The 17,611-nt window shown below is 42.7% G+C and overlaps 1 protein-coding gene across 1 annotated transcript; it reads left to right on the top strand.

Annotated features, from left to right (window-relative positions):
- The first annotated feature begins 16 nt into the window (after positions 1-16).
- LOC133396294 (uncharacterized) lies at positions 17-17,598 on the top strand. The gene is made up of 10 exons (XM_061665980.1): positions 17-87; positions 2,013-12,699; positions 12,776-12,881; positions 12,961-13,030; positions 13,096-13,204; positions 13,282-13,413; positions 13,511-13,600; positions 14,889-15,032; positions 15,112-15,296; positions 15,877-17,598. The coding sequence occupies exons 2-10, from the start codon at positions 2,014-2,016 to the stop codon at positions 16,043-16,045; spliced, it is 11,691 nt and encodes a 3,896-aa protein (XP_061521964.1). The 5' UTR covers positions 17-87; position 2,013; the 3' UTR covers positions 16,046-17,598.
- Positions 17,599-17,611: the final 13 nt, after the last annotated feature.

Below are 17,611 nucleotides of genomic sequence, written 5' to 3'. Positions count from 1 at the left end.
CGCCGTTCGTCTCCGGAAGTACAGTCAATTTTTATTCACAAGAAAAAAAAACAGCTGGTGTACGAAAAAAAAAAAGAAAGCATCAAAGTGAGTTTCCACGTCGATTCATCCCTCTTTTCCTGACATCATTATCATGTGCGACGTTCGGTTAAACCCCCGCTTGCTGTGCGGGGCTGCTGCTTTGTTTATTTTAGACGCGAGCCGCGTTTTGTTGCCGAGTTGCTAGCTTTAGCTTCCACCACCGCTGTGCACTAGTAGCTAACATGTAGCCACGATTTGCTAACAAGCTGTCTTGTCTAATCTTACTACTGCTGCAGTGTTGCGTCGTTGGAACACTAAAATTTTATATCGAGACACTGATTTACGTGCGAACGTAATTCGTGTTGCTGGTGACGCGTTAGGTACCCGCGTTGTTATGCATCTATTTGGCAACTGTTTACGTTGGGATGTACGTCACTCACAAACCATCTTGCATGTTTTTATGAAACATTTTGGAGACATATTCCCATGTGTTCTACAGTACTTCATTGTATGAGTGCATCAAAAGTTCAGAGTGCAAATGACTAACGCAGGGGACAAAAATAGGGATTTTCAACATCTTAGATGAGTTATGAAATGTGAGAGACACCATGTATGAGGTAAAAATCAGCACTTATCGTGCGTGGTGTACCCCAATGCAGTACACCCCCACATGCACTGTACCAAGACTGACCTGTGAGTGGGGCATCCAGACTGCTGATAAATACAAAGAAAAGACAGAAGTAGGAGACGAATAAACCGTTTCCTCATTGGCTATTGTTGTGTTTCACATTGCAATCACAGAGAAGGATTTTCCATCATCAATATTGAACAAGTGTAATGATTGTGATTGTCAGCCCTGACAGTTTTCCGAGCAAATCTGATAGGAAAATTCGCTCTAAATAAGCGGTGCATCGATTAATCGACAACTAATCGATTATGGAATAAATTGACAACTATTTTGGTAATCATTTAGAGCCATTGTTTCACTTTAAAAAATTAAAAATCCTCTAATTTCATTATCTCAGCAGTAAATATTACCTGGTTTCTGTAGTCCTACATTAAAACAGACTGATTATCTTTGTGTTTAAATCAGAATGACTTTTGTAAACATCTGCTTTTGCTTCGGAAAACAATGATCAACATTTTTGCCTATTTTCAACTGAATCATAATCAATTTATGAAAAAATAATAGTTTAATCTATTATGAAAGTATTTGCCCTTTGTAGCCGTAGTATGGATAAGTTATTAACTTATCCATACTTATCCGTAGTTATCCGTAGTTGAACCGGAAGCAGCCTAAGATGTGTGTATCAAATTTGTAGCCCTTCCCATTAATCAATAAACAGGAAGTAGTTCTCAGTTAAAAAAATGTTGGTGAGTACATTCCTCCCACTCGTGTGATATTGCTTAATTGTTGTTTATTTGACTCTGTTGGATTATTCAACAATAGAAAATAAACACTAATCAGTTAAAACTCAGTGATTGTAAAATATATATATATGTATATATTTACGGTATACTTTAATGCAAAACAATTTTGTTATCATATTATTTGATTAATCAATTGAATAGTCCATTTAGAGTAATCGAGTCTAAAAATATTTGATAGCTGCAGCCCTACTCTTAAAACACCCCATACCACAAGATCATCTCTAAGGATACTCTTTTAGAGACATCCGACAATCGCGTCTTTGTTGACTTTGACAGCAACTGTGAAACTAGCAAATTTGTCCCCATTGTCAGTATGTGTGTACCCAGCTTTAAAATATCTCATATGTTTAAAATGTATGATTGTCAGCCCAACTGTTTTCCAAGCAGATCAAGGAGATAAAAAAATCACACCCTGCAACACAGGATAATCTTCAGAGAAATACCTAATGCTCAAATTTGGCCCTATTATCTGTGTATGTGTACCCCGCTTAAACCAGATCCCCACAATTTGTTCACACTGACATTGTCATATATTTCACTCATGTTTTTGTTTTTGACAGAATGCCAGCTTCAAAGCGGGGAACCGAGGAGCCCCTTGATCCTCAAGCCAAATCCAGGAGGTTGGATGACGACAGCGAAGCACTCCGGATTGAAACCACACCAGCAACCAACATCAGGTCCCTCAAAGAAATCCATATGCAAGAACAGATAGACACTGCTGCCCCTCGGACCAAGAGGAAATTGTCAGAAGAAGAAGAAGAAGAAGTGGGAGGGAACCCAGCCAAGTCATGCCGACAGAGTTCCCCTCTCAGATGCACTTTAGGTCCATCCGTCACAAAACACACAAGTGCCATCTGTCCGGAAGCTCGATCAGACGGTGTTAACGCAGAGTCCGATGACGACAACATGACCGGCGACAGCAGCAACCATGGACTTTTCACTGAGAGCGACAATTCAAGTTGCATCAAGAAATACTCAAACCGAGTACGAACCAAGCCGGGCTGTGACTTGTTGAAAGTGAGTGAAGAGTTAGCACCCTCGACAACAGACTTTTTACAGAATGAGCACAGTTATGGTAGAGCATCAGACTCCAGTCTTTACAGTTCAGCCAATTCTGCGGAAAACACCACAAAGGAAAATTTAAGCATTGAATGTACAGCAGCTGGTGTCAAATTCACAGCTGAAAACATGGACAGAAAAATAACAGAGGGCCGTTGTCTCACAGCTAACAATGCCATAGCGTCGTCCGTGATGGACTCTAATTCAGAGGCTGCTGCCACCATTAAAGGCCAGTCAGTGGGAACATTTTGTTCGATAAACGGAGATGTAAATCTCGAAAAGTTAATCCACGGAACAAATTGTCAAACAGATTGTAGCAGTGAATATAAAGAGACTGTTTCAAGTGTGATAAAGCAGGATTTAACACAAAATACAGAGCAGCGGAGGCATGAAATGAAGGCAGATAGTGTCTTAATGAGTCTTTATGACATATGCGGAGAAGATCAGATGCCCCCCACTGCCACAGCTGAAGAAATTGTAGTAGAAAGTTGTAACTCTGAGACTAGCAGTGAAGAAAATCATACAACCAAGTCAAATAGAAGCCCATATACTCAGGCACCAGAAACCAACTCTGACCAAAACCGAGAGAGTCAGTTTGAAGAACTTCTAACGTCAGCATCTGAGAATCAGACTGAAGAAAACCCAACTGTTACGGACACTGATAACAACTGGAATAGTAAGATTGAGATACCAAACCAATTCAATAGAAATTCGGCAAGTAAGATTGAAGATAATTTAACAATAGCTTTAGAGAGAAACCCAGAGAGGCATATTCAGGAAAATCAAGGAAGTCACATCAAAGAAAATGTGATATCAGCAGAGCCCGATAGAAAACCAACGTGCCAAATTGAATTAGAGAGCAATAGAACCTCAGAGTGTCCAGCTGAGTCAGTCCTTGTAGGAATTCACAATGCAGAGAGTGCAGGCCAGCAAATTCAGATGGATCCAACTAATGACACCGAAGAAGCAATGGAATCTTCTGTAAACCCAGCGAGTCAAATGGAAATAAACCTAACTGCGACAGAGTCCGATAAATACCCAGACAGTCCGGCCGAAGATTTATTGATTTTGAAGGAAACCGTTCCCTCGTTAGAAGAGGTCCTCGTTGAAAGTTATAATGCACTGGGTCAAATCAAGTCCCGTCAAAGTCCAGAGAATGCAACTGACGAAAATATGACAAAAATAGAACAAACTCAAACAACACCAATAGATGATTTGTCCACTTCTAAGAAAACGGTTCCCACATCACAAGAGGTTCTCATTGGAAGTCTTAACGCACAAATTGAAAAACCTCAAATAGATAATGCTGTTCAAGAAAATGTAACAGTGGAGTGCTATAGTCAACCAGAAACTGAAGAAAATGTAGCCGAAAATCTGTCACTTTCAACGGAACCAACACCACAAGGGGTCCTGGTTAACCATTTTACTGCAGAGAGTCAAATTGAAGAGGTCGGAGAAAGCCTACGAGGTCAAACTGAAGAAGTAAATCCAATATCAGTGGAGTCTGATAGAAATCCAATAACTCCTGATGAAGAAAATGTATTAGCAAGTCCTTCACTTTCACAAGAAACTGAAAACCACTCACTACAAGAGGTGCTTGCCGACTGTTTTAATGTAGAGAGTCAAGTTAAAGAACATCAAATGGTGTCCGATGGTGACCCAGAGAATCAAAATGAAGAAAATCTAACAGCAGTGGAAGATGGTAAAAACTTTGAGAGTCATGTTGAAGATCTGTCACTTTCAGAAGAAAGTGAACCAACATCACCAGAGGTCCTCGTGGACAGTTTTAATGAAGAGGAATATCAAATAGAGTCAAATAAGGCAGAAAATGGAACTGCAATGGACTCTGATAAAAACCTAGCGTGTCACCTAGATCTTTTACGTATGCAAGATACCGAACCCATGGCACAGGAGAGCCTTTTAGGAAGCCGTAATTCAGAGGGCGAACTGGAATCTGACCAACACGCAGAGTGTCAACTTGAAGAAAATCTTACATCAATGGAGTCAGTGGATCCTTCACCTTCAAAGGGAACTGAACCCATACAACAAGAAGTCCTTGTAGGATGTCTCAGTGCAGGGCGTCAAGTCGGGGAAAATCCAGTGGAGTTGGATAAAAACCCACAGAGTCAAGTTGAAGAAAATCTACTAATAATGAACTCCAGTAGAAAGACTGAACAAAATGTGACGAAGCAAACTGAAGCCACCCCACAGGAGGTCCTTAGAGACTTTTTTAATGCCGAAGGTTTGGTTGAGGAGAAGCATATGAAGTCTGAGAGTCGCATCCACGAGAATTTCTCTGAACAAAAGCTGGAGCAAGCACGAGGTTCACTTGACAGCCTAAAAAAAACAACTGAGGTGTTGACACCAGACTGTGAGGCGGCCGACAAGCAAAACAGCACAATGGAGATGGCCCATGAATGTGTCACTGTCTCGCAGCATCAGACAGATGTGGAAATGCCATCGGAGGGAAGATTTACCACTGCGACGCTTCAGGAGGAAATCGATATTCACCCCACACAAAATGTTGATGACGTTTCAAATACGGATATGATGAGTGGAAATTTCTCAATTTTGGAAAAGGAAAATAGGCATTTTGAAGATTCTACAGCAGTGATGAACAAAGTGAGCATCACGGCTTCAGCTGCCTCAGAGAATGTGGAGCATCCTCCTTATTCGCTGGAAATAGACCCTCACAATAACAATGAACCAAGAAGTCACAGAGAGATTAATATTGGAATTACTGAATCTGCAGAAAATGAAGACAAAGTGAAATTAGAATACATTACTGAGGACTCAATCAGTTCTAATTCAGAAAAAGTACAAGATGTTAAATTCCAGGACAGCCCAAAAGTGAGCAATCACATCACTGATGTATCTGCTGTTATACAGAAAGATTTAGCACCTACAAATATCAAAAGCAGCGGAACTGAAGAACAAATTGCTGTTCTGGAGAAAAAGGAAAAAACTCATGAGGGTGAAGAGATGGAGTTAAGTCAAAACAGCCACAATGTCTGTGAATATGAAAACAATATGAATGTTGTCCCTGTGGCAACATCTGTGAGCCCAGCTGATCTCCAAATGCAGAGAAATAAAGACTTAGTGAACCTTCTGGAGGAAACCAAAACTCAAATAAGCCAAGCAGAAGTGGACATGCATCCAACAGCAGATATGTCTTCTGAAGCCCTCATAGAAGAAAACCAGGAAGAGGCAACATTTCCTGATGCTCATAATAGTCAGGCAGAAATATCCATGGAGCATGAAGATTCCGTCGCACAGGAGAATCTTACTACGTCAGCATCTGAGATTTCTTACGAGACACAAAACCTAGAAGGTCAAATGTGGGAAACCTCTCACTTGGAAATACATCATGAAACTGAGCTGTCTCATGAGGTTTGTGAAGACGCCATGACCGATCATTCTTCAAATAAAGATGATGCAATAAACCTTAACCATGCGCATTTGCTACAAAATCCACAAACAACATCAGCACCAGGGGATTCTGACCTAGCTGGAAGCGACGAGAAGCAAGAAGTCGAAGAACTTGCGCCGGGCATATGTGATGTTCAAACAGCTCCAGATTTTACCGCAAATGGCTGCCATGAAAACATGGGTACCGCAGTGTGTGTTACACAAGTAGAAATGGACTTCAGGACAATAGTAGAAGGAGAGGAAATGCGCAAGGAGGCCAGTGAATCTACACTTGTCGTCTCAATCTTGGAGAATGAGGATGTCACAGAGGTCGTCGCCAGAAGTTCAGAGGATGCTGTGAACCAAGCAGAAATGGACATGCCATCAGCACCGGAGTCCGTCTCAAAGATTTCAGCTTCTACTAAGGAAATACAATTGCAGAATGAAGACAATTTATGTGTTATTGCAGAGGTTCATCTCAATAACACTTTTGTAGAAACGGGAGCCACTTCTAATGCTGTAACTACTTTAGTTCAGCAAGTCGAAGAGGTGGCGAAAGTTACCAGTACTTTGGCTCTTGTTGATTCTGGAAATACTAGTCTTGATCATATGGATGTTTTGCGTGAATCTGTTTATTCAACATTAGAAAAGGAGACAAGTTGGCAAGATGAGGACGCTACTGCAAAGATGTTCAGTAATCGTGACACTGTAGGAGAAGATTCTGAATGTGATGTCGTCCAAATTCTTGTTTTGGCCCAACCGGCTGACACTGCTACTGTACCCCAATCTTCAGAAGAGCAGAATGAGGCAGTCAGTCAATCACAAATTGAAAACCAGATTGTGTATGAGCCCATTAGTAGTCCAGAGAGTAGCGAAGATGCAGATGCTGCTATAGCTTTGGAGAATCAAAGTTTTATGTCTTTAAAGGACATACCAAGTATTCTCGACACAAAGGAGGCCTTGTCTACAAATGAATGCATGCAGGCTAGTCTTTTGCAACTGGAAAATGTGGAAACTGCTAAAGAAGAGCAGGCAGGATGCCAAGCAGTTGTTGAAATGATGAAGCTACAAACGACCACCACTTTTCCAGACACTGATGCAGTTGGAAAAGCTGTGACTCCTGCGGAGAAGCAAGATTTGTGGTCTTCACAGTACATACCAAGTACTCAAGACATGATGGAGGACTTGACGACTAATGAAAGCATGGAGGCTTATCGTTTGAAACTAGGAAGTAAAAAAACTACTAAAGAACTACTGACAGATGACCAAACAGCAGTTGAAATGGAGGAGGTACGCCAGACCACCACAGTTTCAGAGAGTAATGGAGATGATACTACTGATTTCGAGACACAAGCATTGGTGTCTTTAGAGGAGGTAACAAGTGCTCAAGGCACAAAGGCGAACCTGCTTGCTCATGAACGCGCAGAGAATAGTCATTTGCAACTGGAAAATGGTGAAAGCGCAAAAAAGGAACAGATAGATGGCCAAGTTGCAGTTGAAATGGAGGTAGAACAGACTACAACTGTTCCAGAGTGTAGTCCAAGAGGTAACAGAGATGGAGATGCTGCTGTGGCTTTGGTGAAGCAATATTTGGCGACTTCAGAGGCTGTATCTAAGACTCAAACCATAAAGGAGGACTTGTGTACTAATGAAAGCAAGGAGGCTAGTCATTTGCACCTAAAAAATAACGAAACGGTTAAACAAAACTCGACAGGTGACCAAACAGCAGTTGAAATGGAGGAATTACAACAGACCACCACAGTTCCAGAGCGTAATGGAGATTCCACTACTAATTTGGAAAAGAAAGATTTGGTGTCTTTCGAGAATGTTCCAAGTTCTCAAGAAACAAAGGAGGACTGGCCTCCTAATGAAAGTGCAGAGGCTAGTCATTTTCAACTGGAAAATGATGAAAGCACAAAAGAGGAACAGACAGATGGCCAAGCAGCAGTTGAAATGGAGGTACAGCAGACCACCACTGTTCCAGAGAGTAGTCCAGAGAGTAGCAGAGATGGAGATGCTGTTGTGGCTTTGGAGAAGAAAGATTTGGTTTCTTTAGAGGATGTACCAAGTACCCAAGAAACGAAGGAAGACTTGTCTACTATTAAAACCATGGAAGCTAATCATTTGCATTTGGACTTAAATAAAACTGCTAAACAAGAACTGAAAGATGACCAAGCAGCAGTTGAAATGGAGGAATTAAAACAGACCACTAAAGTTCCAGAGAGTAATGAAGATAGAGATGCTGCTACTCATTTTGGGAAGCAAGATTTGGTGTATTTCGAGAAAGTACAAAGTACTCAAGGAACAAAGGAGGACAGGCCTACTAATGCAAGTGCAGAGGCAAGTCATTTGCAGCTGAAAAATAATGAAAGTGCCAAAGAAGAACAGACAGATGGCCAAGCAGTCGTTGAAATGGAGGTACAACAGACCACCACTGTTCCAGAGAGTAACAGAGATGGAGATGCTGTTGTGGCTTTGGAGAAGAAAGATTTGGTTTCTTTAGAGGATGTACCAAGTACCCAAGAAATGAAGAAAGACTTGTCTACTATTAAAACCATGGAAGATAATCATTTGCATCTGGACTATAACAAAACTGCTAAACAAAAACTGACAGACGACCAAGCGTCAGTTGAAATCCAGGAATTAAAACAGACCACCACAGTTCCAGAGAGTAATGAAGATAGAGATGCTGCTACTCATTTTGGGATGCAAGATTTGGTGTATTTCGAGAAAGAACAAAGTACTCAAGGAACAAAGGAGGACAGGCCTACTAATGCAAGTGCGGAGGTAAGTCATTTGCAGATGGAAAATAATGCAAGTGCCAAAGAACAACAGACAGATGGCCAAGCAGTCGTTGAAATGGAGGTACAACAGACCACCACAGAGAGTAGTCCAGAGAGGAACAGAGATGTAGGTGCAGATGTTGGTGTGGCTTTGGAGAAGAAAGATTTGGTTTCTTTAGAGGATGTACCAAGTACACAAGACATTGAGGACCTGTCAACTAATGAAAGCATGGAAGCTAGTCATTGGCACCTGGAAAATAACAAAACTGCTCAACAAGAACTGACACAGAACCAATCAGCCGTTGAATTGGAAGAATTACAACAGACCACCACAGTTCCAGAGAGTAATGGTGATGGAGATGCAGCTACCAATTTGGAGAAGCAAGATTTGGTGTCTTTAGAAAAATTACCATGTGCTCATAACAGAAAAGAGGACATGCCTATGAATAAAAGTGTGGAGGCTAGTGATTTGCAACTGGAAAATGATGAAACTGCCAAAGAAGAACCGACAAATGGCCAAGCAGCAGTTGAAATGGAGGATGTACCAAGTACCCAGGAAACGAAGAAGCACTTATCTGTTAATGAAAGCGTGGGCGCTAGTTATTTGCAACTTGAAAATGTGAACACTGCTGAAGAATGTACAGACGTCCGAGCAGTAGTTGAAATGGAGGTAGAACAGACAACCATAGTTTCAGAGAGTAACAGAGCTGGAGATGCTGCTGTGGCTTTAGAGATACAAGATTTGTTATTTTTAGAGGATTTACCAAATTCCCAAAACACAAAGGATGACTTGCAGCTGGAAAATGATGAAAATGCCAAAGAAGAAAAGACAGATGGCCAAGCAGTAGTTGAAATGGAGGTACAACAGACCACCACAGTTTCAGAGAGTACTCCAGAGAGGAACAGAGATGGAGATGCAGATGCTGGTTTGGCTTTGGAGAAGAAATATTTGGTTTCTTTAGTGGATGTACCACGTACACAAGAAATTGAGGACTTGACTACTAATGAACTCGTGGAAGCTAGTCATTTGCACCTGGAAAATAACAAAACTGCTAAACAAGAACTGACACACAACCAAGCAGCCGTTGAACTGGAGGAATTACAACAGACCACCACAGTTCCAGAGAGTAATGGAGATGGAGATGCAGCTACTAATTTGGAGAAGCAAGATTGGGTGTCTTTAGAAAAATTACCGAGTGCTCACAACAGAAAAGAGGACATACCTACTAATGAATGTGTGGAGGCTAATGATTTGCAACTGGAAAATGATGAAAGTGCCAAAGAAGAACCGACAAATGGCCAAGCAGCAGTTGCAATGAAGGATGTACCAAGTACCCAGGAAATGAAGGAGGACTTATCTATTAATGAAAGCGTGGGCGCTAGTTGTTTGCAACTGGAAAATGTGAAAACTGCTGAATGTACAGGCATCCAAGCAGTAGTTGAAATGGAGGTAGAACAGACAACCACAGTTCCAGAGACTAGTCCAGAGAGAAGCAGAGCTGGAGATGCTGCTCTGGCTTTAGAGATGCAAGCTTTGTTGTCTTTAGAGGATTTACCACATGCCCAAGACACGAAGGACGACTTGCAACTAGAAAATGAGGAACCTTCCAACTTAGAAAAGACAGATGCACAAGCAGCAGTTGAAGTGATGGAACTACAACAGACCACCACAGCTCCAGAGAGTTTCACATCATCTGCTACAGTCGTCAATGAACCAGCTGACTTCGCCTGGGAAGAAAGGGTTGTGTCTACAGATTCTGTGGTTGTGGCAGAGGCTTCTGAACACCTGGAGGACGACCTCCTAGTGACGCCACCTTCGGCTGTCCCTGCTGTACCAGACCGTAGATCTGAGCAATATGTCATTCTAGAGCCGGTCACAGAGGGCGAAATTCACTTAGACATCGTCTCTCAAGCCGCTGCCGCATCAGGTTTGTCCAACCCCTGTTTGTTGAACCAGGTGGATCCAAACTGCATGTTCACAGCTACAAACGGACCCCAACAGACCTGCCTTTTGAAGACTGAAGAGCAGCCCGCTAAGGTCAAAGATGTTGCAGTGACTCCTTTAGGTGAAGAGGCAGAAGGTTTAACTGCACCACCTTCAGAAGAACATATTGAGTTGACTCCGGACCGCTCCCCTCAACCATCATCCATCATGGTAGAAACAGCCGATCCTCAACCTCATGGCGTGAACTTTGAGGTGACAGAGGACGCCGGGGGTGACTTGGCCCTCCAAGAGTTGCAAATTCTGGAAGACATGGAGATCGGTCATGAGATTGTCGTGGTCGAGGTCGGCAACGAAGAAGACAGCGATATTATGATTTTAGAAAAAGCCGCTACTCAAGGACCTTCTCTTCAAAAGGCAGTGGAAAAGACTGAAAATGAAGCTGTTTTAAACACAAACAATGTATCTTTAAAGCCCGACATTAACAGCAATATTGTCCTTGAGAAGCCCAAAAAGCAAGAAATGAACACCCAAGCGAGAACCAAAGCGCGTCTGGCTGCTCTGGCAGAGCAGAAAGCTGCCACCATGAAGAGAACAGCCAACAAGCAGCAGCTCAACCTCTTAGCCTTGTGTCAGGAAATTGCTGAGGACATTGCCACGGACAGCATGCTGTTAAAGAGGATTGAGGAGGAAAAACAAGCGGTGGCTAAAAGTGAGGCCGCCAAGAAGGAAAATCCACCTGTGAGCGTGCAGGAAGTAGCCGCCATTGACGTCAAACCTCCCGCTGAAACCGAAAGCTCCTCAGAAAAGGTGCCCCATGCTGAGGAGCCCCCTGTGGTGGAGCCTCCCAGTGCTGAATCCAAGGTGGCAGAGGACCCGCCAAAGAGGCGTTTCTTCGTCTCACAAGTTTCCGTACCGCTGAAGGCCCACGAGAAGAAGAAACTAACTCGATATCAAAAGCTAAGACAGGTCGAACTCCAAAGGGAGAAAATGTCATGGGCACGCATGAAGAAAATGAAGTCTGACCAGGCCAATCAAATGTTCTCGGACATGGACTGGCAAGCATCAATGTTTACACCTGCTCTGTTTTCCACCAATGCCACGACCACTGGTCCTGCACCCAAAGCCAGTTCATCCCTGCTTCCAAGTCCTGCCTTAAGTAGCAAACCAGCATCACCCAAGCCAGAACCTCCTGTGGTTGAGATTCTCAATATTGAAGCTGCTAAAACGGAACCACCTAAAGTGGACGCCTCCAAGACTGAACTAGAGGTCAACACTGAACCCCCTAAAACGGAAACACCTCCGACTGAACCCACTAAAGCTGAAAACACGAGAATAACAAGGCAAAGTAGTAAGTCTCAGGCCCCTAAGGTGACTCCTCCTCCAGCTCCCACTCCAAAAGTCACCAGATCGTCCACCAGGAGATCTCTGCCGGCTGTACCCCCACCCATGCCCAACGGACTTAAGGCGTCAAAACCTCAGCCTGTCGAGTACAAACCATACAAACCACGGCCCAGGTATTCACCAGATGATTTTGAACTTGACGATGATCCGTTACCAGCGCCTCCAAAAAGGTCTGGTCCTCTGCCCAGGCCTAACCAGCCCCAAAGTCGGTGTAGTCCCCTGGTCCAATCGAAAGCCACGCCCCAACTTGCCAGCCAGCCAAAACTTAAACCCTTAACCACCTCTGCTGGACATATCCCAGGTCAGTCAAAACCTGTCATTTCAACCGCTGCGCAGTCCAAACCTGCCTGTTCTCCCAGTCAACAGCATGCCATCGCCACAACCCCTCAGTCAAAAGCCTCCATCACATCTGCTCCCGTCAAACCGTCCGCTGTAGTTCTTCAATCAAAACCTGCCTCGGCTGCGACTCAATCGCAGCAGGCGCCGTCTGTTTTGCCCCACCTGAAAACTACTGGCGCTGCCCCAGCTCAGACCACCCAGCCAGCAGCTTCAAACACGTCCCAGATGAAGGCTGGTGGTCTTCAGGCAGAGGGAGTTTCAGGTCCCGCGAAAAACTTCCAACTTCAGGCAACAACAGACACGAAAAGCAAGGTAACAATTTTTGATCAAGTTGAAGCTCTCAAACATTTTTGATGCTACTTTATTAAACCCATGGTTCTTTTTCTAGGATACTGCTGCTGCTTCAAGTTCATCAAGTCCACCTAAAAGTCCCCCTCCATCGAAAGAGAACGCTAATCCTTCTGATGCACAGCAATGCGAAGAAAAGCCTGCAGGTCCGATTTTTTTTTTTTGACTTGTTCCCTGCTTTTTCAAAACTTTTGTGGTTTACAATAATCATTGTTTTGCTTGCAGTTGCTGATGAGTGCCAAAAGACCAATACCTCCAGGATAGCCCAGGATGCATCAGAAACATCTTGTCAAGAGTAAGCCTTATTGTTTTCTTCATAACAAGTGTCATCTGTATCCATGATATATATATTTTTTGCAGTGGTGTGGTGAAGCAGCATGAGTTACAGACTCCTCTCTCTGACGCGGGTCTGCAAAGAGAAGTCAAGAAACTAAAGGAGGCTGACAAAGATGATAGCCAAACTGTCATTGTAAGTAGATTAATGGAAAACGTTGTTCTTAATTCAGTTTGTTGGGATCTTACATTTCCGTTGTCTTTGTACCACAGGATGCAGGACAGAAGCACTTTGGAGCCGTGGCCTGCAGCGTGTGTGGGATGCTGTACTCTGCCGCCAACCCCGAGGACGAATCGCAACATTTGCTGTTCCACAACCAGTTTATCAGTGCCGTCAAATACGTGGTGAGAGGAATCAGCCATTAGCATAACTTTGGCTGTCTCGTAATATGTTGAGAAACTTGACTGTTTTATCCTGTTTTCATTTTGTTGTTAACACCAGGGCTGGAAAAAGGAGAGGATCCTGGGAGAATTTCCCGATGGCAAAATCATTCTTGTCCTGCCTGATGATCCCAAATACGCCCTCAAGAAGGTACAGAAAACTAGTTTTTGATTAGCCGCTTTCAAACAGAGATCCTACAAAATGGCCGCATCACAGTCGTTGCAGAAGACCTTTTATTTTCACAACAGGGCGGGTGAAGTGGGTGTTGGGCATTGAACGTGACACCCCTGTACCAGCCTCGAGGCATACTTTTACATAGAGGCAGTGCCTCACCTCTGTTTTTCTGACTGATACTAACTCCAAAGGTGACGCCAGGATGACTCACGATAAGATATAGTCACAACCTTTTGCCAGTGATAGTTCAACACACTAGTAGCCTCTTTCATGCAGAGATCCCGCAAAATAACACCATCAGAGCTGTAACAGAAGACCCAACATTCGTCTGTTTGTGCCTTTTATGCAGAATTCAGCAAAGGAGTAACGTTGCTGAAAACTTTGCATTTTTAGACAGCAGCACAGGTAATTAGATGATGTGTTAAATACTTACGTACTACATACTGACATTTGCTTTTAACGTAAAAGTGTGGGAGATCTCAGTGGTAGGGTCTTAAACTTGACGCCCCTGTCCCGACCTTGCAGAATACACTCAGGCAGTCTGTTACAGTTCTGTTGCTACCCCCCAGGTGGAAAATTGCCAGGTCCACACACACGATACAAAGTCTTTGCAATATTTTGCCAACGATATCAACAATATCACGATTCGGTGATTACACAATAACAAAAAAATTAACACTACATTATGTCAAGTTATTTATTTTTTTTCTGGGGGGGAAAAAAACCTGATTATATTTTTTGCAATTTGCACATTATTTTGTACCGGTACAGCTCAATAAATTAAAATATGTTAGAAAAGTTCATTTATTTCAGTAGTGAAATCAAGTTCATTAGTTTTATTATTCGTATGAAAAGCGCTATAGAAATAGTGATGCATCTTGATAGTTTCAGTTTCCTAATTATTGTGAGAAATCATTGACATGATCAGTGTCTTCAGATAAATGAACATCATTAATTAATAACATATTCAGGGTAATGTATTAAGGGTAATTTCAGCATACTAGTTATTTCAGAATTGTGTATCAAACTGGTCGCTTCGCATTAATCAGTACCCAAGAAGTAGCTCTCAGTTTCAAAAAGGTTGGGGACCCCCGGTTTTGCTAACTAAAACGTTTGCTATCCAGATGCTGAGCTGCACTGTATTTGTTTACGGAGTCAAAATGTGGCGCCAGTGTGAAGCAGTACCGCTTTCTGTCACATACCCAGTGTAAAAAAAAAAAAAATGTAAAAAAAGGCACTGATGACTGAGTTTGTTGCGACTCAGGTTGAAGAAATACGGGAGATGGTGGACAATGACCTTGGCTTCCAGCAGGTGGGGACAAAGTGTCCCTCCCTGACAAAAACCTTTCTCTTCATCACCAACGACAAGAAAGTGGCGGGATGCCTCATAGCAGAGCACATCAATGAGGTAAGTCCACGGGGACACTTGTAGAAGGTTCTATGCTCAGCACGCGTACATCACTGGATCACTTTGACCCTTTCCGCAGGGCTTCCGGGTGATCGAGGAGCCCGAACCCGAGGGCTCGGAAGGGGAGAAGGTGATGTTTGAGCGTCAAAGGGCGTGGTGCTGCTCCACCACGGCCGAGCCGGCACTGTGCGGGATCAGCCGCATATGGGTGGTGAGCATGTTGAGACGGCAAGCCATCGCCTCGCGCTTGGTCGAGTGCCTCAGGTCAGTGCCACCTCATCGTCACATAACACTAAAGTTGCCAGTCAAATTGACCTCTTTTAAATTCTCTGTCAATATTTTGTCTATATACTACAATCATTCACTCATTTGTTTCATCCCCCAATTTTTTTTTACAGTTTTAAAATGTGTTTTGTAATGCGTTGTAACCTTTAAACGGGTCCAATAGACCCGTTTGTTGAGTACCCAAAAACTGCATGGGTCGATGTGACCCAAGGATGAGTCAGTCAATATTTATGGCTACTACTACAATCGCTCACTTGTGTTTGTCATCAAACTTAGATTTTCCATTCGTAAAATATGTTTTTGTTGAGTTCTTAACTACAAAGGGATCACATTGGCCAGTTTGTTTCTTGGTTTCACCAAAAACTATAGATTGGTCAATGTGACACCATCATTATTGAGTGCAACTATTTGAATCGCTTACTCGTTTGATTCCACAAAATGGCTTTTCACATTTTTAAAGAGCATTTTTCTTGAATTCTAATTTTTAAACCTGTTCAGTTTGACCCGTGACAAAACAGCAAGTCAATGAACTTCAAACATATTTTTTTTCCGTGCGCAGAAACAACTTCATCTACGGTTCCTACCTGAGCAAAGATGAGATCGCCTTCTCGGATCCGACGCCTGACGGCAAGCTTTTCGCCACGCACTACTTCGGCACCTCGCAGTTTTTGGTGTACAACTTTGTCAGCGGGACGCACTCCCCACGCCCCAAAACTGACTCTGTATGACGGTCGAGCACAGAGGTGAGGGCGACACCGAGAGTGGACACGCCCTCGCCAAAAGACGTCTGATGGACCTCAATTGTTTTTCCCCCCACAAAATGGACACACCTTGGTTCCAATCTCAGGATGAACAGATTCACCCTTTCTGCTCACATAACAGATTTATTTTAAACTACCACTGAATATTGGGGCCACCCTGAAAAGAAAAAAATGATAATTCAACTGCAGGGTTGATGGCATCATTTTAGGAGAATAAATTTGGATATATTTTTTAGATAAACCAAAGATCAGTTTTTATATTCAAAATGTACCCTTGTTTTTCAGGAAAACATAGCTATTCTCATAGTATGAATCGAAAAAATACGTAACTCACTATTTGCTTGAAAACATGCAGTTCTGAGGACCGGGGTTCAAATCCCGGCCCTGCAAGAGAGTTTGCATGTTCTCCCCGTGCCTGCGTGGGTTTTCTCCGGGCACTCCGGTTTCCTCCCACATCCCAAAAACATGCATTGATTGGAGACTCTAAATTGCCCGTAGGCATGGCTGTGAGTGCGAATGGTTGTTTGTTTCTATGTGCCCTGCGATTGGCTGGCGACCAGTTCAAGCCTCTCGCCAGGAGATAGCTGGGATAGGCTCCAGCACGCCCGCGACCCTTGGATGAGCGGAACGGAAGACGAATGAATGAATGTTACAACTAAGTTCTGGGTAATGAATGCGTTTATCTTAAATTCCAATAGCTTGAAGTGACTTGAAATCATACGAGTTTATTCTCGCAAAATCATTTTTATCTCGAAAATATACGCCTTTATTCTCCTAAAATTAAGACTTCAATCTGCAAAATAGTTGGGTTTTTTTCCCCTCTCCAAAATATGCAACTTTAATTTTGTGGAGATTTTTATTTTTTATTCCCCCCCCCTCCTTCCAGTATGGCCCTCATACTCCTTTGTACGACACGAATCATGTCCGTTTTTTACTATGTATTTTATTCCCATGCATTAACATGCAATCAAGTACATGGTGTTCCCCCCCCAATGGCTGCTCACTTTTTAAACCCTTTTTACTCCCCTCCATCATGTTTTATCACAACATTTCAAACTAACAATGTGAGAACTTCTTATCTAAAGAAGAAATGTTTAGAACTGTAGCTTGGGCATTTTTTTAAAACTTTTTTTTTTAGCTCGCATATTTGCTGAGCCATATACTGTTCGCCATCAAAGCGGCAGGGCATTGTAACCTATACCATAAAAATATTTTTTGCGGTTTATTTCACCCAGGCTGGCCATTCTGCTTTGATGTTGTGCCTGAATTTCATTAACAGTGTGACTTAATTCCTTTTTGGTTTTTTTACATAGTTAGTGAACAGTTATCATCCTTCTTTTCCTTAATAACTTACACTGTACTATATCAAACGGTCGTGTAGATAAATGCGTACTATAACATTTATAATAAACGATGTGGAAGGTCTGAAAGGCTCTTTTTTCCCCCCCCTCCCTCTTATGACTGTGCATACATTTGATTTATACAAAAAGTTGTAAATATTTATTTAAATAATAAACAGTAAAAGCATTGCTG

Source organism: Phycodurus eques, chromosome 21 (genome assembly GCF_024500275.1).
Source record: "Phycodurus eques isolate BA_2022a chromosome 21, UOR_Pequ_1.1, whole genome shotgun sequence".
Taxonomy (NCBI): domain Eukaryota; kingdom Metazoa; phylum Chordata; class Actinopteri; order Syngnathiformes; family Syngnathidae; genus Phycodurus; species Phycodurus eques.
The sequence above is the reverse complement of the archived record's forward strand: the minus strand, read 5'-3'. Positions and strand labels throughout refer to the sequence as shown.